Source organism: Sardina pilchardus, chromosome 2, assembly GCF_963854185.1.
Source record: "Sardina pilchardus chromosome 2, fSarPil1.1, whole genome shotgun sequence".
Lineage (NCBI taxonomy): Eukaryota > Metazoa > Chordata > Actinopteri > Clupeiformes > Clupeidae > Sardina > Sardina pilchardus.
The window spans coordinates 29,704,303-29,726,570 of record NC_084995.1 but is presented as its reverse complement, the minus strand read 5'-3'; the positions used below and the strand labels follow the sequence as shown (position 1 = coordinate 29,726,570).

The window sequence follows — 22,268 nt, the reverse complement described above, 5'->3', positions numbered from 1 at the left end:
TTTTGTTTTGAGTGTCCATTTCTTGTTTGTCCTCTGAGCTGTCACAGACATTCTGTTGAGTCAAATGTTGGTTTTGGTTTGTTACTTTGTTCCTTTGCTTTCATCAGAAATGTCCTGTTCCTTCTGTACACTTGTCCATCAGGTGTTTGTACAACATAAGATCTTGGCTGGTCAGAAAGTCCAGTGACCTGGGCTGCATTCCATACTCCATCTTGCCATATTCTGACATTTCTCCAACCTGAAGTTTCTAAAGTGCTTTGGATCCATGATCAAAGTATTCCTTCTGTTTATTTTGTCTTGTTTCTAGCATTGTCTTAACTGTATTGGTTACCATTTGAGGTGTCAACATCTGTGATGTCATCGGAAGTCTTGTTATCAAACGTCAACCCATTAACAGCTGGGCTGGTGATGCTCCGACATCCTCCAAAGGTGTGCTTCTCAGATTCAGCAAAGACAGATAAGGATCTTTTCCATCAGCTTTAAGCCTTCTTTAGCATGAGTTTGGCAGTCAGCACTCCTCTTTCAGCCATTCCATTTGATTGTGCATGATGGGGGCTTGATGTTCTGTGAATAAACTCCCACTCAACGGCTTTTTCATTATCGCTTCCAGTGGTTTGTGATCCGACTGCACATCCACTTCTCTCCTGTACACATACTGGTGAAAACGTTCTGCTCCAAACACAATTGCCAACATCGCCTTTTCTATCTGTGCGTAACGTTGTTCAGTTTGTCAATGCGCGTGATGCGTACGCTACTGGCTTGTCCTCTTGTAGTAAGACAGGACCGAGTCCACTTTTGGACGCATCCACTGACAGCGTTACTGGGAGCTTTACGTCATAGTATCTGAGCAAAGGAGCGCAGTGAGCATTGTTTTCAACTGGTTGAATGTGTGTTGATGTTCAGTTCTCCATTGCCATTCAACATCATCTCTGGTAAGTCCTCGCAATGGCTCAGTATGTTGTGACATGTTTGGAATGAATTTTGCAAGGTATGTGACCATACCTAGAAATCGTTCCACATCTTTCTTGCATTCTGGTGTTGGCATTTTCCTAATAGCCTCACTCTTGCTTTGATCTGGTTTCAACCCGTCTTTTGAGAAGATGTGTCCCAGCTATTTGATTTCTTCTAGGCCTACTTTGCATTTCTGTTTATTTAACTTGAAGTCCTTGGCTCTTGCTCTCTCCTTGCACTTGTTTCAATCTGCTATCATGCATGTATTTTGTTAGCCTGACTCTCGCCACACCCTTGTAGTTCCGCCATGCTCCACCAGAGGTGTTTCGCTGAGCTCCACACAAGGGTCTGGGCTCGAGGGCAATGCAAACTCCTTCAAGGGAGCAAAAAATAATGAACCAATCAGGATCGCCGGATTTCATAGATGTGACGTAGCGCCGAAGTGACTGATTGATTCAAACAACAATGGTGGCACGCAGCGAGGAGTCTTGTGCTGACATTGATTCTGCTATTTCAACCGTTTTGTCGAATCTGTCGAGTATTCATTCTTTAAAAGATGAACAGAGAATGGTTTTGAAGGCATTTATTGGTGGCAAGGATGTTTTCACTCTTCTTCCGACCGGGTTTGCCAAGAGCTTGAAGTAGCCTAGCACGTCATTCAAGATAACGGACAAGTGGTTTATCAAATCACATGCAAGGATTTTTGTACAAGGCCCCGCCTTCAGAAATACATCTCCTATCGAGAAGTCCCAGATCCTTGTGTGAAGCTCTGGATCTGGCAAGAGTCAGGTTAGTCTTTTGTCTGCTAGTGATTTCCTCTACCGTTGGTAGTTGGTAGTGTTCCCTCATTACTGCTGTGTTGAGATCACGAGGATCTAAGCATATTCTTAATTTTCCATTTGGCTTCTCCACAATGACAATGGGGTTGACCCACTGGGTGAGCTCTTCTATCTTTGAAATTACTTTCATTTTTTTCCATTCTGTTCAGCTCTGTTCTAAGTTTTTCTCTCAAATTTTCTAGGTGGGTGGACTTTGGGCTATGTACACACGTAGCCGGGTATTTTTAAAACCAAATATTTCCCCCCCTCCGTTTATAAAATAATTGTATCCACATTACCTCGTTTTGGGGAAGAAAAACCTTCCACACATAACCGAACATCTGCGGTTTCAAGGCACTCAGATCCATGCTTCTGCAGTGAACAGAGGTCGCACGTTTGACGTCAGAGCAGATTTGTTGTGGTTTTGGCGCATATTCTGACGTTCGAAACCGCAGATCTCCGGTTATCTCTGGTTAGAATTCCAAAAAATTGAAAATTAAAAAAAAAGGCCTATGAAGTGGCCAAAAAAAGCAAAACAGGCAACAGGACAATGGGGCGGAGAACAAAATGAGAGAGTTGTGCAGACGGTGTAGGAGAGAACTTGGAAGGGCAGTGGGGCAAAAACATAGGGAGGATGCAAGGTGTGCTGGTGGTGATTGGTGACAGTGCTCTGTGGGGAGGGAATAACCAAAAAAACATCAAAAAAAGGTGTGGATGACATCACGGCGGGCCTCAAAACCAGCCCGATAGTGTTGAGGCTGGTCGTCGGGACGTCCTCCCTCGTGTGGCACACCGGCAGCCTCCTCCTCGTCCTCCTCAGGCTCATCCAGCTGAAGCCCTGCCCGCACGGCAATGTTGTGCAACATGGCTGTTACACAAATTACCGCGCAGGCCTTGGCTGGACTAAAGAGGAGTCCCCCGCTGGATCGGTGAAGACACCTGAAGCGCATCTTCCACCGCCCGATGGTGCGCTCGACAACGCTCCTCGCCAGACGGTGAGCCTCGTTGAAGGCTCGCTGGTGGTCGTCCTCAGGGTTGGCCACAGGTGTGAAGAGGAATGGCCGGAGAGGATAACCACTGTCGCCGAGGAGTCGCCACTCACCCCTGGACGCAGTTGCCTCCCGGCCAATGGTGGACTCCCTGAAGATGAAGGAGTCGTGGGTGCTCCCGGGCCATCTCGCTACGACGTCGAGAATGATGCCTCGGTGGTCACACACAACCTGGCAATTGATGGCCGCGTAGCCCTTCCTGCAGATGTAGATGTGACCATCATCGTGGGGTGTCAGTATGGGAACTAACGTGCCATCCACCACTCCGGTCACCTGCGGAATATGGTGCGTGCGGAAAAAATGCCCCTGTATCCCCGTCATCTCCTCTCTCGTGGGGAAGGTCAGGTGTTCAGGTACCAGGCGCAACAGGGAGTCGGTCACCGCCTGAACGGACCGTGACACAGAAGTCTTGCATAGGCCATGGCCATCACCCACGACCTGGAGGAAACTCCCTGTGGCGAAGAATCTGAGGGCGGCCAACAGTTGCGTTTCTGCGGTGAGCGCAAAACTCCTCCGAGTTGAGCGTCTCAGGTCCTCGCCGGTGGCCTCAAGGAGTTGCCGGATAGGCTCCCTCGGCAGCCTGTACCTCTCAATGATCGGCCGATCATTAAACACCTCCATGGGGTTGTTATTCGCCCGAAGGGTAGCGTTCAGACGCACAAGGTCACTCCGGGGACGCCTCTGCCTCTCTCTCTCTCTCTCTCTCTGTCGCTCTCTCTCTTGCGCATGGAGCGCGAGCACTCGCTGTCTCCCAGCCATGGTTTGCTCTGCCGGCCTACATTGTCGCTAAGTATATGTAGGTTCGTATAGTAATTACAAAAACATGCAGATGATTAAAGATAATTGATGTGGAGGCTGTGAGGTATCATCTTGATGTAATCACATGCGCAACAATTAAGTGTATGTGGCCAATGCGTATGTGTACGTCTGCCAAATAAAATGTAATTACACACACTGGCTTATGTGAGGGTTCATGTGTACAGGTTACACAACACTGCACAGGTGACTCTGATCCTGTGAGCCATTAGGAGTGTGTGTTTCACATCAAGGTACTTGTGTGTCGAAAATGCCTCATGGCAGGCAGGCAATAACGGTTGTCATTAGTCAAGGTTGTGTTCTGCATGTTCTTTATGGCTCAGACACATGCAACAAAGGCAGCATCATTACATGATTAGTGAAACTGTCATGTGTATTGGCTTTAACAACTGATGGTTCACATCTAAAACCTTTACAATTAAGTCAGCATTTAGCCCCACACTTTTCAATGGGAATAACTTCATCATACTTGATGAACATTTCACACCGATTTCCTTACACCTTCTAGGTTCTTAACAACTATTTATCCTCAGGAATGTAGAATAATGACAAAGAAAGCACAGGCTGTGATGTACAAAACAATTTTATTCATTGTTGGGCTCACTTGGACCATCTGGAAAGAGAGGAAAAGTATTCAGGTGAAATGGCATTTCCAAAGTAAAGCCCAATCAAAACTGTTTGGCTCATTTCTATCAAACACACAATCACAATAGCACACAATTATGAATCACCTTGCTGGTCAGCCACGACAATTGGCACCGAAATAGTTGGCCGAGCCAACTTCTCCTCCTCCAAGGCCACCTGTCGAGCCAACAGGTGCAACTTGGCCCTCTTCAGAGCCAGGACCTGCTCCTGATAAGTGGCATCGCGTTTGGAGGCCTCCCTTGCGATGCCACACAGCTCCTTCAGCAGCTCCAGCTTCTCCTTCTCCAGCTGTACCAGATCCTGGCTGCACTGGCAGGTGGCAGCGGGAGCAGCAGCAGCAGGACCAGCAGGAGCAGCCGAAGGAGCTGCAGCAGGAGCAGGTCCAGCAGGAGCAGCAGCAGGAGCAGCAGGAGAGGCAGCAGCAGGAGGGATGTTGCAGGGGCTCCTGGATTCCTGGGGTGGGGATGGTGGTCCTGCTGAGGTCCCTGGCTGCTCATGGTCGATGCCCCCCATGACATCTATGCCCCCAGGGATCCCCAGCGACGCAGTGGTCCCCAGGATACCCAGGGCCATCTCCTCTTCGGGGGTTAAGGGAGGTGCTGTGCTGCTGCCTCCGCCTGTTGCAGCTATCTGCTGCCGTACAGCAGCAGCTTTCTTTTTCGCTAGGCTTGCGAAGTCCTGCCACTTTTTGCGAAGATCGGGCCCTGACCGTAGAACCCCCGTAACAGCTGCCAGGTTCTCTGCTATTTGTGCCCACACCTTCTGCTTTTGCTGATTGGTGTGGGCACCTTTAAATCGGTCAAATATCACTCGTTTGTGCACCTCAATTTCCTCGATGAGGAGGCACACTTCTTCTGGCCGGAAGGCCTGTTTCCGTTTTCTTTCCATTTCGTCCAAACCCCTCGGTGTTGATTGTGGCCATTAAATAGGCAACTCTTTTGTGACCAATTACAACGGAGGTTGATTGAGTACATTTCACAGACATATTTTTTTTTTTACGTGAACATGTTTTTGTGCAACCACATGTGATAACGGAGAGATGCGTTAGCCATTTCAGAAGCAATTTATTGTTTTACTTAACAATTTGTCTGTCAATTAAATGTTCGGGACGTTGAGTGATCCGTCTGGATACAGGAGGCAGTTATGTGTTCGCTCAGCGGAGGTTTGCTTTCTCTGAGTGCTCTGTAAGTGCGTTTGATTGTAAGACATGCATAGCCAACCTGTTAAAAGCAAAGCAAGATTTTCGGTTTTGTTCGGGATCTGATTTAGCCTACTCTTGGAATGCCGCATTCATTCATTGATGGAATGGAAACGTTATGCATAGCCAAGACCAAATACAATTATTTTACAAGTATAAATGATTTACTTGAATTTGTAGGCTGGAATGAATCGCGGCAAAAGGTTTTACTGCCGGGAGAAAAACGTCGCCTATAGGCCTAGTCCTATTCTTTTCTGTGGGCCAATATATTTTCTGCGACTCAAAATAGTCAACTAGCCTGCTTGCGACGTCTCTCCTCAGCGAGTCACGTCACTTTCACTTACTTTTATACCTAGGCTGTATAACATTTAATGTAGGCTATGGATATCTATAGATAGGCTACTCAAAGCTATTCATAACTGTGTTAGGCTACTATGTGCATATAGGCTACAAAATGTGGTCGGTTATGGCAAATTTTGATGAAAAGGAATGTTTTGCAGGGGATGCAGTACCCTCCGCACCCACTTCCCGCGCCCTTGACATCTTCGTGCTTACGTGTCTTTTTTCTAACAGAGTTGCGAGATATTCAGCACTGCTTCGGTGGACAGCTCCCCTTAAGAGCATAGTAAGAGCAATGCACACGCGTTCACGCTACGAGCATGTTCGGGAAACAGTAGGCAAATCCTAACGATCGATCTTAAGATGAATCGTAGAAAACCCTCGTAAGAGTGTCTATCCATCGTTATCGGGAAACGCACCCCTGTAATATACTGGCTAATAGACCTGTCCCCTTGCACCCACGTGAGAAACGTGTAGCGTTCATACTTTTTTGGTTTACAGTATTCTTCGCATTTGCCCAGTCTTATCGGTAATTAGAGTGCATGAAAATGCACTCTACTGTTATCCGGTTTCTTCTTATTATTATAGGCGATTATTCTTCTTCTTACGTTTTTGTGCGTGCAATTCAGCTTCAACCGTTTAACGTAGAAACTTCATTCAAACTGCGCTGCGTAGGTCTTACTTAGGTGACTTCAGCTATGTATTTTTTAACTTTGTAACTTTTATACTTTTTGAACTATTAAATAAAAACTATTAAAATGTCCCCATAGACTTAACATTACATTATGACATCATAATAGGGCAATTAGAATCTTATGCCAGGTGGCCAGTCCAGGTGCAGCAGCTCTCTCTCTCTCAGGCTTTAAGCATACAATCTCATTAAGACTACAGATCCTGTTTCATACTTCCTCTGTCCACAACTGTTTCAAAATAAAAGTCCTCACTGCAATAATGCACTATTAAATCGTTTACCCATTGAAACTACTCAACCAATTAACTGTTCAACCATTCCAACCGTCAGTTATCATCAACTATGCCTCCAGTCAACTATATCCTCCTGAGACCCGGGAAAATAAAAGTTTTAATTTTGAGATTTTTTTTAGATGATTTAAGTATTTTGGTCTAAAGAAACATGCTGCAGCAAAAAAAATTCCAAAAATGTTCTTAGTTGCTGTGTTATCAGATGTCCTTTGCAGAGGACATCGGGACTATCCGAATGTCCTAATTCTATGGGAATTATGAATGTGTAGTAATAGTATTGCATTAAAGTCAATGGAGTGTTAGGGTATGTGAGATATTACAGGCAAATAGGTGGCCAAGAAAGGCTTTGCTCCCCCTCAAGTGTTTTTAACATAGCTTCCAGAGATGGCTACTATAATGAAGTGTTGCCATAATGGCTGAATAAGCATTCAGACAGCCATAATAATGAGCCTGGCTCATCAGTGTTGCAGCCAATCTGCATACATGGCACACTGTAGAGCTAGGTTTTCAGTTCGGAGGGGTTACTACACCCTCCCTTTAATGAACATGTGTTGAAGAAGTGCAATGGCTTGCTGTGAGGGCATCAGAGAGTATACACCATGATAGGGACTCTCATTATTTGACCTCTGACCCCTGTGCCAAAGACCCAAGAGATGAATGAAACGTTAGTGTTCAGGGCATCCTAGGATGGCAGAGGTACACTAAAGGGATGCTTGATGGATAAATTGTAAATGTGAAAGCACTTTTACAGGTAAATGGACTAATCAGTTGCCCAAAATACACCTTTTTACAAATTGGGCAATGTACATTGAGGCAAATTCACCTACGATGTACTTATTTCTTAATAAACCTTAAAGCTCTAGCTTACACACTGCTTCTGGGGCTGCATTGTACCTTAAGGGATCCCCTTTAATCCTGTATCTCCTTTTATTTATTAGAAATAAGTAGAAAAGACCTTGTTGTCTCACTCAACCCTCTGCCTTATAAAACTTAAAAATTGGTTAAAAGCAGGGGGTACTAAGTCCCGATGTTCACTACAGGGGACATTGAACAAAAGTTATGTTTTGAAGGTGTCTGAATTGCTGGATCTTTCTGAAATTTCTCTGAATTCAAGTTGAGACTGTCATTTTTATGACACAAATTGACTGTGTGCAATAAAACACATAATAATGACCAAAAATGGTCAGTGAAATGAAGTGCTGCCATGAAATGAAAAAAACTCAATAGCCGCCATTTTGAAAATAAAATTTGTGAAATCTGTTAACCCAACCCACATAATTGTGGTATCACCAGAAAGCCCAGGATGTCCTCTTGAGAGTACAAAAGGATTGAAATAGTTGGCATGAATGGTATTTCATTGATAAGACTTAGACTGATGTCCCCTACAGAGGACAAAAGTGAATGGCCGGGTCTCAGGAGGATATGAAACCTCCACGTACCTAGCAACCAACATAGCAACCATTAAAATTAAAGGTATACTATGCAACGTTTTTCAGTTAATCAATTCGTTCCATACTGTTATATATGATTAAATGGGTCATTACCGGTCGAACGGTGTGTTTTTTGGCCGCTCTAGTGGTCTGTAGCGGTAAAACCACACTTGCAACTTCAGGAGACACCGGGCACGCACCCATGCTCTGATCCAGGAAGTGTCATGTAAAGTCTCATGAAAAGGCACGGCAGACTGACCGATTGAGGAGTTTTGTCAATTATACACGCTAACGCTGTAGGGGAAGCTCTGCAGAGAAATATGCAAGCATAAAACGAGCGAAAATGAAAAGTGAAAGCGAAACCGGCGAGGAAATCGCCAATCCTGCATAGTATACCTTTAAGCGTTTATGACAGTTTCCATAGTAACCAACATGATTATACTGCAGTAACATCTTTATTCCTGATAGTGGCCACCATGGATACCCTAGCAACAAATGTTTCAAAATAAAAGTCCTCACTAGCGAGTTAGCTAGTTAGCATGATTAGCATTGTTAGCATAGTTAGCATTTTTAGCATAACTGCTAGAAATCATTAGCTAAGTTAGCTAATCAACCTGGTTAGCATTGTTAGCATTGTTAGCATAGTTAGCATTTTTAGCATAACTGCTAGAAATCATCAACTAAGTTAGCTAATCAACCTCATTAGCATAGTTAGCATGGTTAGCAAATCTGGTAATCAGGTTAGCTTATTCAATTTTAAACTGTCTATCTTCGCACTATCAACTTTCAAAAACTATGAAACCACCATGTCTACCCTAGCAACACCTTAGTAACCATATCTACATGATTTATCTGTACATTTTTGCATTTTCATGCACTCGTAATTTCCTTGGAATTACATTCTCTAGTTTATGTTTATCGTCTTCTGCTTCATACATGAAGGTATTATTCACTTCCACTGCCTCTTCTCAATCTCCGGCAACATGAAGGAATCGTGAAGACTGACTTGCTAGCGCCTCCGGCCGCGGCTAAATACCTACAGCCCAAACCTTTGTCGAAATCTCCTCCAGTTTTCTGACGGGTTCCCGTGCACTAGATCAAGTCCAGTAGGTGGCTTCCATGGTTGAAATATCGTTTATCTTAGTTCTTTACTTCTGACACCATGATTTATTTGTATGGAGCAGACAGACCTGTTTTAGGTTTTAGCTATCACTTTAATCAACTAACCAGCGCCGCCTTGTGGCTTCCACATTACATGTTTATCAGGATGTAGTATTTAAAGGCTACATATCATGACAACAATAACCTGGAAGCCAACCAGAATTAGTAACAGGCCAGCAATTGCACAATGCATCATTCCCATAGACTATAAAAGATCATTCCACAATTGCAGTGTTTTGAAATGCATATGGAGAACCACTTACATGAGAGCTCAATGGCAAGTGAATGATTGAGTAGCTTGTGATGGATGCATAATGCAACCAGCAACATCCAAAACTATTTATTGTCATATGTAATTTGATTTACAACCAAACATTACATTTAGTTTAAATTATTTCCTGTCAATGCAAAAGTGTCATCACACAGATCCATTTAAAAACATTGCAAAGATACTGTAGCGATCACACCCGGAGTCAATGATCACTATCGGCTAAGCTGGCCATTTATTGGGATAAACAGCCAAGTTCAGACAACTTACATAGGGCAACACATGGATGGTCTCAGCCGCTCATGTAACACACAATAAGGGTTCACCACACATATCCACACGGGGATAAACACATGAAGTGCAGCCTGAGACAAGCACGCTGTAGGCCTAATACACAACATGATAACCGTAAATACAGCTACAATAACCGGCATTACACATCATAACACTCGCTAGCATTGCATTATGGGAGACACTCATACAACACGGACATTTACAGCCACCGACGCTACAATACTGTGATTTAGCAGCACTCTTCGCGGCAAGATGAAATGCTTTGTGAACATGAGTCTAGATATCCATTGAAGTCTGAATGCAAATCAGCTAGTGCCAGGCCGGCTCTCTTGTAATACCAAATTGGAACACGCAAACGCTTAGGCTGTTTTCCAAAACAGTCTGAAGCTCTAAGAATTCCATACAGCTCTTTAACGTAAATGTGTAGCTTTTCCAGTTGCTCAGATTATTGTGTTTGGTGTTATTTGTCCAGGTCTCTGGTCTGTCACCAACTGTGGTCAAGCTTTGGGATTCATTTGTGAGCGTCATGAAACTCCTCCTGTAAATGCGACTCTGGCGGCTCCTACTGAGGCCCCTAAAGGAGGCTGTGCCCCTGACTGGACAAAGTACAGAGAATATGTGAGCACAGTGTCTATTATTAAATATCTACTTGTTAAATGTCAGATAGCTAAAATATACTGAAACAGATTGCAATTAGTAATCTCTGTAGATATGTTTATTTAGATTAAATGATCCAGTCATTGTGGAAATACATATATTAATTAATGACTACACTATTCTAGTGCTACAAGGCTCAGTCTGAAAAGAAAAGCTGGACAGAAGCAAGGTCATACTGCAAAGTAGTGGGTGGAAATCTGGTATCAATTACAAGGAGAGATGAACAAGGTTTGTACCACATTCTTACATGATGAGATTTGCATCCACACACTCAGATGTGTTTGAATCTGCCACTATTCTGATTGTAATTAGTGTCTACACGGACCCAGTTAGGTGTTGCACCTATGAATCAGCATGCTACGAAAAAGAAGGACATATAGACACTAATTACATTTAGAATATAGTGGCAGGTTCAAACACCCCTGGCTCCACAGAAAACAAACAAGCTCACCAAGAGCCTTGTGTGCAAGTACATTGCATGGCGGTGCTTTAAGAATACACATACGATCTCAATCATACAATGATTTAAATAGCTTACCAAATGTCTCAATTTCTCTGTAATGTTACCACTCCGTGTAACAGTTTTTCCACTTATATGTTTGATAACTTATTTTGTAGCATTTCTGACAACCATGGTGGCAGATGCACCACATGATTTGTGGATTGGCCTGCACACCCTTTCAAACCACTGGAGACCTCTGTGGACTGAAGGAAAGAAGCTCAGTTATGAAAACTTTCTCAACGGCTATGCAAGCTTTCGATACAGACATATGCGATACAGGCATATGATACCACATCTATCGTGGGTAAGTCACCTGCTTAATGAGTTATATAGAATATGTTCTTAAATTTGTACTTTGTATTAAAACCATTAGTTATACTCAACTGATACAACGTACCTCTTTTTTTTAAATATTGTGATAATATACGGTGCTACTACTGCAATGCCTATTCTACTACTGCAGTACCCATTAAAAACACATTTCTGTTGAATTGGAGTCCAAGTACATGCCTGCAGTACTGTACTTCTTTAAAAATGGGATGACAGTCAGAAAAAACATCATTCCAGCATTCCCTAATGTAATTATTTAATATACATGCAGTAAGCATCGCTGAATTTGATATTGTTTTTAACAGATCAGGGGTGTGTTAGCAACACCGTGGTACAATGCAACTTGCGATCAAACAAATACCTGTTTCAAGAAAACATTGTATTTGTGTTGCAATTCGCTACTTCCAGCATTCAAACAAATCAACAAGTTTGTTGAGTGATACATATCATTGGTGGAAACTGTGGCAACCCCTAGACATGCTCAGCCACAGCCATGGGTTTCATCAGGTCCCTTGCCAGGTGTATAGAATAAAGCACCATGCTTGATCACTGAATCACTGTCAGAATCAATGTTATCACTCAATAAGCCTACAGCAGGTCAGGCTAAAGAATTCAGACCAGATTTCCCCCCCCCAAAGAAAGATAAAAACTAGTTTAAATTTAACGATTTTTCATTATATGTATTTTTTATCTAATTTGAAGTGATTATATTATCTTCATGAAAAAAGAAAAATGATCACGTCATCTTGGAGACTCCCAGAGTACCACAACAGAGTCTCCGTGTACCACCAGTGGTACCCGTACCACAGTTTGAGAACCACTGCACTAGAGCACACCTCATTTTTGATGGACACCCATGAGCGCACAGATGAGGTTGATGATGGTTGCGGACCCTAAAGGGCTAAGGTGACTAATACTTATTTTCACTAATACTTTTCTTTGTCTGGACAGGGCAGTACAGGAGAATGTACTGCAATTATTACCAAACCTAGAACTTCTTTTGGCAAGTGGCAAAAATATGAATGCTCTGAGAAAATGGGATTCATCTGCAGACGACCCACTGGTGAGTAATAATTATTTGATGGTTATTCTCCCAGTTTGAGTGCATCATCAACTGCTTCTACCTACCACGACTCAGCACTCTTACAGCAGCCAGTCGACTATTACGGGATAGGAGCAGTTTTTTTCAAAAGGTCAAGGAGAGGCCTTGAATTTGTGTGATTAGAGGTGAAGTAAATGTTTAGAATTCTACACATTTAAATAGTTTTCTCTTTGAAGGATATGCATGGGCTTTGCTAGCAACGATCAGAGTCTTTATGAGTGCCGGGAGTGTTGCAACTGAAGTTAAACTAATGTACTGTACAACTCAATCTCATATTTGGTCAGCTATCTTAAATATAATGTTCATCTGTTAAGATTCAAGTTCAGTATTTAAAATAGTTGTTGAACAATTAATTAATATCACCTTAACCAAATCCAATCCCTTAACGGTAAAATAGTTGTTGAACAATTAATTAATATCACCTTAACCAAATCCAATCCCTTAACGGTAACCATAAATTGTTGATAGTCTGAGCACCTGTCTATGGGCAGATGATTCCCTAATTTTAACTAGTAATGAGGACCAGTTCAGAGTCAGCATAACCTCAATAGAACCTCATTTACATGACAGTTTAACATGTCACTATAAAGTCCCCCTCATTCAACTAGGCCTCTATGTACAGTATAGACTAGTGCTGGTGCTCTTTTTTGCTGATAGACTGTAAGGCTGTTTTTTTTCTTTACACAGATAAACAAATCACACCACAGACGACAGTGCTGCCCCAATCATACATCAAGTTTGGGAACGACACCTTCAAGGTGGAGCTAACCAATCTGACCTGGTGGGAGGCCAAGAAGAGGTGTGAGGCAGATGGAGCCCAGCTGGCCAGCATTCGGGACAGCATCACCCAAGCCTACATAGAACTACAAATCCACAAACTCAAGCAGCCCATGTGGATTGGCCTTAACAAAAATATGGTGATATACCACTTTGTCAAATCAATGATAACCTGTTCCTTGCAATATTAATCATTCAAAAACATATTTTACATGTTATTCCTTTCATTATCTTTTTCTCAACATGAAATTCGAATCCATCAACAGACCGGTGGTTACTTTAAATGGATTGATAATTGGCCCCTAAACATGGAGAACTGGGGATTTTCACGACCCGGAAGCCAATTTTCCTGTGTGTATATGAGTTCATATGGAACGTGGGTGCCTGAACAATGCAACCAGTCCCTTCCCAGTGTCTGCAAGCGCTCGACTGGTATGAACAAATCTTTTGATACACTACATGTGACCACCATGTTGTTAGGAGAGATGTTGTATTCTAAACTTTAGTCCAAAGAAATAGCCCAAAAATAATTGAACTTCATGTCATAGAACCACATATTTCTCTGATGAAATCAAATATAGCGCTATTCAATAAATGGGGTTTTGTTGTTGTCATTATTGTTGTTGATTTGACAATATAGTACACTATGTCCAATGACAAGAGTTTTTGCAATCTATTTTTCATACTGAACAATATCTGTTCCAAAGTTTCGTTGGGATATTGAAAGAAAAAATGTTTAATCTCTGCCATCAGTCAAACTACATGTAACAATTTCAGTGGTGAGATCCCAGCACTGGCTCACTGTTTTGACTTCAATTGTCCATTTTCATTCACAGAGATTGCTCCAACACCAGACTCTCGCTTTCCTGGTCAATGTTTTGATAACTGGATGCCTTTTCAGGGCCATTGCTACTTCTTTTCAAACAGGGAAATAGACTGGCCAGATGCTTCTACAGACTGCGTTTTAAAGGGTATGTGATACTGCTATGCCCTGCATATACTTTGACTAAAGTTGGCCATTCTGAATCGTAAAACATTTGGCAAACTTAAAAGGGTCAGAAAGCTTATTAAATTGTAAGGTATCAAAACTGTTCAGTTTTGTTTGGTTCAAATAACTGTATAAGGAGGACAGTTGATCAGTTATAATGAAGACTATGTTATTTGACTGAATCTACTACATCAATGTACTGTATGGGTAACTTACAGTATTTGGAATATAACTTTGTCTTTGGTTTGTGTCATTTCATTGCTCATATACTGTTGTCAGGTGCATCTCTGCTCAGCATTGAAGATACTAAGGAAGCTGAGTTTATCAATGGTAAACTGGAGATGGAGCAGGACACATACTCTGCCTACTGGATTGGCCTGTACAAAAACCTCAAAGGTAATTCCTATCATAGGTTAATGGACAATTTACTGCACTTTGTTAATGGAAGCCAGAAATAGACCTTCTTAAATGATTCGATATGTTTTGCACTTACTGTAGGTCAGTGGCACTGGCTGGACAAGACTGTGCTGGACTATACCAACTGGGCAGACAGGCGTCCAGCATCTGAGAACCATGCTGCGATCTCAACATCAGACTTTAAATGGAAACATCGTCACATGCGCATGGATTTCCCATATATCTGCAAAAAGCCCAAAGGTATGACCTTGATGCTTGTGTCAATGCCCCAAAGAGTGTAGCAGGTGCTCACTTAAAGGAACACTGCATTTCAATGCGTGCACTCAATGGTTCTGGCGCGCAGTGCTACTTTGATAGCACTTAGCTAGCCCAGTTCATTCAGGATCCAAACAGAGATGAAGTTAGAAGCAACCAAACACCCCCACATTTTCCATATTAAAATACAGTTACACGAGTAGTTACACAACCAAGTATGGTGAGACAAAATAAATCGTGGCGCTTTTCTAAGCAGGTAAGAAGGGTACCTATACTATGGCGGAATAACACTTGGGAGCTCTTCGACTCAGCGCAGTAATATCATCACTCTTGCATTTTCAGTTTCACTTTAGAGTGAGAATATTACTGCGCCGAGACAAAGTGCTTCCAAGTGCTATTCCGCCGCACATTATAGTTATCCTTCTTACCTGCTGAGAAAAGCGCCACGTTTTATTTTGTCTCACCATATTTGGTTGTGTAACTACTCGTGTAACTGTATTTTACAAATACAAAGGGAAAACAACCATAAATACAGTGGAACCATTAATACATATAAATGAGTGCCGTCACACGTTAATCATTGTAAATGATGATTAAAAAATAACGTGTTTGTAATTAATGTAATTGATCACGAATTTCCATAGATTCAGCCCAAGATTGAGCTTTGTTCACTTTTGAAGGCTATCCTAAGCTCAGTTCTACAATTGTGATGATCATGGTATCAATAAACTAGATGACCTAACAGCCATTGGCATCATACTGCATGCTAGCAAAAGGGAAAGAGGGATAAATAATGCTCCAATTCTTGCCAACATTTTGGCATGGGAAAAATTGGCATGGTCATTCTCAAAAAAATAAAATGTGCAGGGTTCGTGCAGGGTAGGTGCAAGGTAAGGTACAGTAAAATTGCAAAAATACAGAATTCATTGTCACATGTTTCTGTACAAGATACATTGTATTCCCATTACAATGTATGTTGTTGTGTGTTTTTTTTTTTTTTTTATCTGATTCTTATTACATAATCATGAGTTATTATTTGTATTATTTCAACAGGTAATTAATTATATAATTATATGTGGAATCTGTAAAATGTCAGAAAACTGTGAAAAACATGAAGCAGTGTTTCAAAAAATCCCTGGATGATATCCGTAATGTCTTACTTTGTCCACACCTCAAAGGCAGTTTACTGTCAAAGAGGATAAAAGAAATCATGACGATAATCACATCACAACAGTCAATTTTGTTTGTTCTAAACCTATAACTCGATTGACAGTTGCTGATTGATTTGGAAGTTGATAGCTAATCAATTAATTGCAGCAGCTCCAGTCTCTAACTTCCTAGACACAGGGTTAAAAGATTATTAAACCAAGATAAGGCATTCATACTTTCCATATTTTCCTTTTCAGAGCCTTTGACTGTAGAACCTACCGGTAAGTTTCTGAAACAGTGCCATTCATCATTAATAGTGTTTTAAAAAGCTCAATGGCTATCAGGAAGTAGCAGTCCTTTGCTAAGAAATTGCAGCAAAGCACATAGATGTGACAAGAGGGGAAACTCAATTAAATGTTACATATAGCAGCAAACAATGTGCCCGTGAGTTTCTGACAACCTAATGATGTTGTCATTTACTTTTTTCTAACCTTTTTCTTTTCAGAAATCCCAGTTCTGGAGGTTAACCGTTTGTATACAGGGATGATTGTTGTAGTTGTTATTACTTTGGTGATTGTGATAGGATTTGCCGTGTTTGTGGTGTATGGCCACTACAAAAGAACAGATCTAGCCACCATTCCTGCTTTTGAGAATCCACTATACACAAAAGAGATAGATCTACGTTCATCATGAATTCACAAAATATAGTCGTCACAAAAGTTTGGATGAAGTTGGTTGTGGTAGCCGCAAGCTCCATACTGTATATCTAATCAGCCAAACGTCATGACGCTGACTTCATGATGGTGGACAGCCCAGGTCTAAGCCATTCCAAACTATGTTTGTGTACACTTCTATGTAGTGTTGGGATCAGATTTCAATTGGAAAACCAGATTTTTACTATGTGGTGGTACAATATGTACTACCCAGTGGAGTGCAATGGAACAAACTACCAATCAAATCATTGATCAGCGGTATGGATAAATGCATACATGTACTGTATGTATGTAAAGGTGGATGAAAACATTTTTTGAGTCTTAAAATTACATGATGGTTTTCATTAGAAAATTGATATTGTATTTGAGCATATTACAGTGACCGTTTATCATTGCAATGTACATTATTTATTTTTCACTTAATGTAGATTTTGCTATTTCCCTTTTTTGTTACTTGTCTGTATACATTAAAATACCAGATTTGTACACCTATATGTGAGTATTGTGTGTGTCTGTGCTTCACACATTTTATTGTGAGTTATTCATTATTACCAGACACACCAAAGACAAGGTTGAAAGAGTCATTGTTAACCTGAATAACACTGATAAAATGTTTGTCAACATGCTGAAAACAAATGCATGGAGCTATCCCCACCCTTGCCACTACAGATGCCACTCGCTTTAGCCTTCAGCTATCATGTGTGAGGGTTTATTTAAAAAAAAGAAGAAAAGTTATGGTGCAATTCCAGTGTGTGGTGAAGAAATAAAAATGGTTGTGCAATTCAACGAACACTGGGAAACGACGTTTCCCTATTAAACCTGCTTTCAGGAAGCACGGCTGATTTCACAACAGCATCAACCACAACAAAGTGCTGACAATAAAAGTTTTCATCCTAAAGTTTTGCAGCAGCAGAACACAGACACACACACACACACACACACACACACACACACACACACACACACAGTTTTTGCTATGAAAATGCAGAAATGCAGGGAGTCACACAGGGCCTTGACTACACTGGACATGCTGTGTTTTGTTCGCAGCTTAAAGCGAACGTGTTATCCCTATGTGAACACAGATATCCCTATCTCTGTGGTTCACAAACTAGTCCCGCCCTCCCCCTACAGTGCGCTTTGCGTTGAGTGGAAGAGTAGGGGGAGTGCGTGGTGTAGAGCCATAGATTGGCATGGTGAAGTGAGAGCCTGACTGTAGAGCTACTGTCACTGGTCGATAGCCCTATCTGTAAACATTTAATTGGTCAGTCGGCACGGTCATCTCAATAGCACAAACTTCCTTGTTTTACAACAGGTAACACACATGGCTACCCCGCATCTGCAGCTACGCTGAAACATGAGCGTGCGGCTGTCACTGCTGCAGAGGCTGCTTATGCTTATCATACATGGTCACCATGTCTATTGACACATTAATATGCATTACCCCCAACTCCCACCCCATTTTCTCCATTGGTCACACACACACAGGCCTGTCTCCATGTGTCAAGCAGTGACATGAGAGCAGAAAATGAACATGCCATTTGAGCCACACAGAAGAGGGGTTGCTCTGTTCCTCCCTAACTGCATTAAAGAGGACTGTAGAATGGATGAATTGAGCATTGCACTGTGTTCTCTCTCTGATGTTAAAATAGTATATATTAAGCTTTGATTTATTAAAAAAATGAACTCAATTGCATTTTTACAAGCCCAATTAAACCCTTATATTTAGGCTGGGTATTGAAATGGCCTGTTTGACTAAATGGTGCTCTCTTTGGCAACCACATTTGAACTTCAATGGCTTTGCGGTATCTGATATCACAAGCAGGCTTTACTCTAATTTGCCCATTTTTAGTGTCTATTTCCAAGATTTTCATATGAGGGAGGGCACAACCATGCCTCATGTTCATGACAGCTCTTTGATTATGCACAACCTCTCCTAATTCATGAAAACCAAGACAAAAATGGTTTCCATTCTATGTCTCCTTTAAATGATGTGTTCAGCCGCCAAAATGTCATGTTTTCCCCCTCTAATATTGTCTGCACCCCCTCTCAATTGGTTGTTTTGGTGGGATACTGGCACTACTGGAAAATAGTGTGACTCCCTTCAGTTAACCTAAGGTCAGCACCAGTGAGTAGGAGTGATGACGAAGATGTGTCAATGACACACCCCTCCAAGGACAATCTAAAGAGAGGCCACGAAATCACTTGGATTTTGCATTTAGTGCACTAAGATGTTGCCAAGATCAGCTGGTCTTGTTGCGTTGGTCTTCTTTCAAGTCTCATGCTGTTTTGCTCTGTTAGGTAAGTGAGCGAAAATGTGTGATTTTATTCTGGATGAAATAAAGACTATTCTATTACTATCGTTATCCTTATCATTATCAATACTACTAAGAGTAGGCTCATATGCCTAGTAGTAGTAGTAGTAGGCCTATAGTAGTGGTAGCTAGCAAAATGGTATAAGTTGCAGTGAAATGTGTTTCTACAACAGAAACATACTTGTTTCTGATAAACATGCTTTTTAAATCTCCCGCCTTGCTAATTTTCCATCAGGGAGTAATTTCTTGATTTACGACAAGAATGTAAATAAATGTCTGAAAGGCTATCAGCCTCTGAAGCTGTTCTACTGCGATTCCAACGAACCCAAACAGAAGTTCCGCTGGACGTCTAACGACCGCATCCTCAATGTTCAGATGAGCAAATGTCTGGGAGCTGGGAGCAAAGCGGACGGCTCAGGCCTGCAGTGGTACATCTGTGATGAAACAAGTGCACTCCAAAAGTGGGTGTGCAAGAACGACACACTATTAAATCTGAACGGGACAAATCTTTTCTTATCTCAGGATGAAAACACAATTCTGAAACTCACCCAAGACATTGGAGCTGCTAGTCAGTGGTTAATACATGGCACCACAGAGGGCCTTTGCTCACAGCCATATCAAGGTATGTGGTAGTAATAATGTCCTGATTTAAAGGGCCAGTCAAGGATGTCGCAATATGGGAAGTTTGTTTGTGTTTATGATTATGTTTAGAATTATTAGCAGACGCTTTTGTGCAAAACACGGAGAAATTCCACGCAAGGTTTCGTTTCTGTATTTTGTTTGAAGTGCAGTTTTGATGTTGAAAGGCTGCTGTGTACGCATCTTAATAGGATCCATGTTAACTGGGGATAAACAATTACCACGTCATCAAAAGCATGTCGTTCTACCTTATTTAGCCTACTGCAGATGTGACTCCGATTCAAGAAATGGCAACGTTAATCACACGAACTTTGCGTTAAGCCAATTGAACCTAATTCGGTGCCATGAAGATATATGGGTTACGAAAATGTTCCCTTTATTCGTGTCCATGACAAATAAAACAATATAGGTCTAAGTAAACCTTTTGTGACTGTCTAAAAGACAACACACAACAGCCTTTAGAAGAAAAAAAACCCTCTGCTATCCTTAGATTAGACCTGGCGCACCATTGACAAAGAGGTTGAATGACTGACGCGCCATTAGAGGGGTTACTTCCACCTTAGGCATAGGCTATCTTGCCATATTAACTTGGGATACAAGCCTATTCAGAGATAAATAACGTTTTCCACTAGTACAACAACGCTGCATTGCATTATTATGACCGCCGCGCAGCGAAGGTTTAGTCAAAGTTTTTTTTTTTCTTTCTTCCGGATTTTTTTCCGTCAAGGATTCACAGGACACTCTGACAAGATCGGACTGCACGAAACATGGTGGGCATGTAGCCTCACAAGAATGATACGGAACACAGTTTAATCGCAGGTGTCTTTGGTTGACAGGTTCAAAGCTGCACAGAATTTGAAGTGTGACACACAGGCATAGGCTAAAGTATTTTGTCAAAAGTATTGGGTCACTTGCCTTGACTCGCATATGAACTGCGGTGACATCCCATTCATGATGTTTAATGTGACGTCGGTCCACTCTTTGCAGGTATAACAGCTTCAACTCTTCTGAGAAGGCTTTCCACAAAGGAGTGTTGGGGAATTTTTTACCATTCTTACAGAAGCGCATTTGTGCGGTCACACAGACTGGCTCTCAGTCGCTGCTCTAATGAGGATGGCCATTTGCTGTTCCAACATGATTGTGTAGGCCTACCAGTGCACAAAGCACTAAAGGTCTATGGAGACATGGATGACAGAGTGGAGTGGATGAACTTGACTGGCCCACACAGAGTCCTGACCACTCTTTTACTGTACCTTCACATGAAATTTGCTAGTAGGGGATGGAGTATAGGAGATGGAAACAAATTGGCAAACGTGATTTATTTTTGCGGAGAGAATATGCAGGATTGAGCGGTGGTCATATTTTGTACCACTTTGTGGTACATCTAGTCTTGATGGGTCTAAGAGGGACAGACTCATCACTTTTAAAGATGAAATCAAATGCGGGTCTAAAATGTTAGGCTCCTACAATGCCCACATTTAAATGCTGTAGCCAACAGTCAGTGGGCATTGCTTTCATATGATGCATTCAGATTTTTTTTTTTTGTTACTTTAATTTTTATTTGATGAACACATGAGACAATAACACATACATGCCATACAGAGGGTAGAAGACACAAAGGATAACAGATTTGGGGGAAACAAAGTAGACATTCATGACTGTCCAAAAAAAAAAAAAAAAAAAAACAAGACAAGACAAGACAAAGCAAAAACTGGAAATAATAATGAAAAAGAATAATAATAGTAATAAAACAAATACTTGAAGTATCTTATTCCTCAGTGTTGTGTGCATGTGTGTTTAAGTGTGTAGGTGTGGTGAAAATGTGTGGTGTGAACCTATCTTTTCTATACCTTCTCCCCAAACTTATGCATTTTAGTTATTATGTGTTTTGGGTATAATCTATTCCATGTTTCAAACCAGTTCCTGGTTATTAATGTAATTTGCATTAGTTTGCATTAATTTGCATGCGGATTTGAAGATGAGTTGTGTGTGGCATGGGTTTAAAACCAGCTGATACTGGTCATGTTTTGTGTTGAGTCGAATCTTAAGACGTTCAAGAGGGACTTTCGGGGGAACTCCCCCCGCTGTCGCTAGGGAGCCTACTGTACTTGATTTGCTGTTCATGAAACTCCTCATGTAGGCCTACTAGGCCTACATGATGTTTTACTTTTAAATGTGCTATTATTTAACAGAGCTGTACACATTCGATGGCAACGCCTTTGGTCGCCCATGCCACTTTCCTTTCCGATTTGAGGGAAAATGGTACTCCAACTGTATTACCAAGAAATCAACTAATCGTCTGTGGTGCTCACCTGAGAGAGACTATCAGCAAACGTGGGGGTACTGCCCCACTAAATGTAAGTTCCTTCTTAGCCCAGTTTCCCAAAAATTGGGTTGCTATGTAAAATGTTTGCAAATAAAAAATAATGCTATATATGATAACGAATACATTTTTGAAACAGAAAAAAAGTTTATTT

At 41.6% G+C, this 22,268-nt stretch overlaps 2 protein-coding genes across 2 annotated transcripts in view; both read left to right on the top strand.

Moving 5' to 3' along the window:
- The window catches only part of LOC134069625 (macrophage mannose receptor 1-like), a 36,528-nt gene extending 19,196 nt beyond the window's left edge, over nt 1–17,332 (top strand). Inside the window, exons 20-30 of the mRNA XM_062525633.1 lie at nt 10,423–10,568; nt 10,733–10,835; nt 11,226–11,413; nt 12,391–12,502; nt 13,229–13,458; nt 13,585–13,750; nt 14,155–14,289; nt 14,586–14,702; nt 14,805–14,963; nt 16,385–16,408; nt 16,633–17,332. Coding sequence (XP_062381617.1) covers nt 10,423–10,568; nt 10,733–10,835; nt 11,226–11,413; nt 12,391–12,502; nt 13,229–13,458; nt 13,585–13,750; nt 14,155–14,289; nt 14,586–14,702; nt 14,805–14,963; nt 16,385–16,408; nt 16,633–16,820 — 1,568 coding nt within the window. The 3' untranslated portion in view covers nt 16,821–17,332. The remainder of the gene's footprint in view (nt 1–10,422; nt 10,569–10,732; nt 10,836–11,225; nt 11,414–12,390; nt 12,503–13,228; nt 13,459–13,584; nt 13,751–14,154; nt 14,290–14,585; nt 14,703–14,804; nt 14,964–16,384; nt 16,409–16,632) is intronic.
- A 1,732-nt stretch (nt 17,333–19,064) lies between these two features.
- The window catches only part of LOC134099069 (macrophage mannose receptor 1-like), a 39,694-nt gene continuing 36,490 nt past the window's right edge, over nt 19,065–22,268 (top strand). Inside the window, exons 1-3 of the mRNA XM_062551774.1 lie at nt 19,065–19,138; nt 19,388–19,774; nt 21,984–22,148. Coding sequence (XP_062407758.1) covers nt 19,069–19,138; nt 19,388–19,774; nt 21,984–22,148 — 622 coding nt within the window. The 5' untranslated portion in view covers nt 19,065–19,068. The remainder of the gene's footprint in view (nt 19,139–19,387; nt 19,775–21,983; nt 22,149–22,268) is intronic.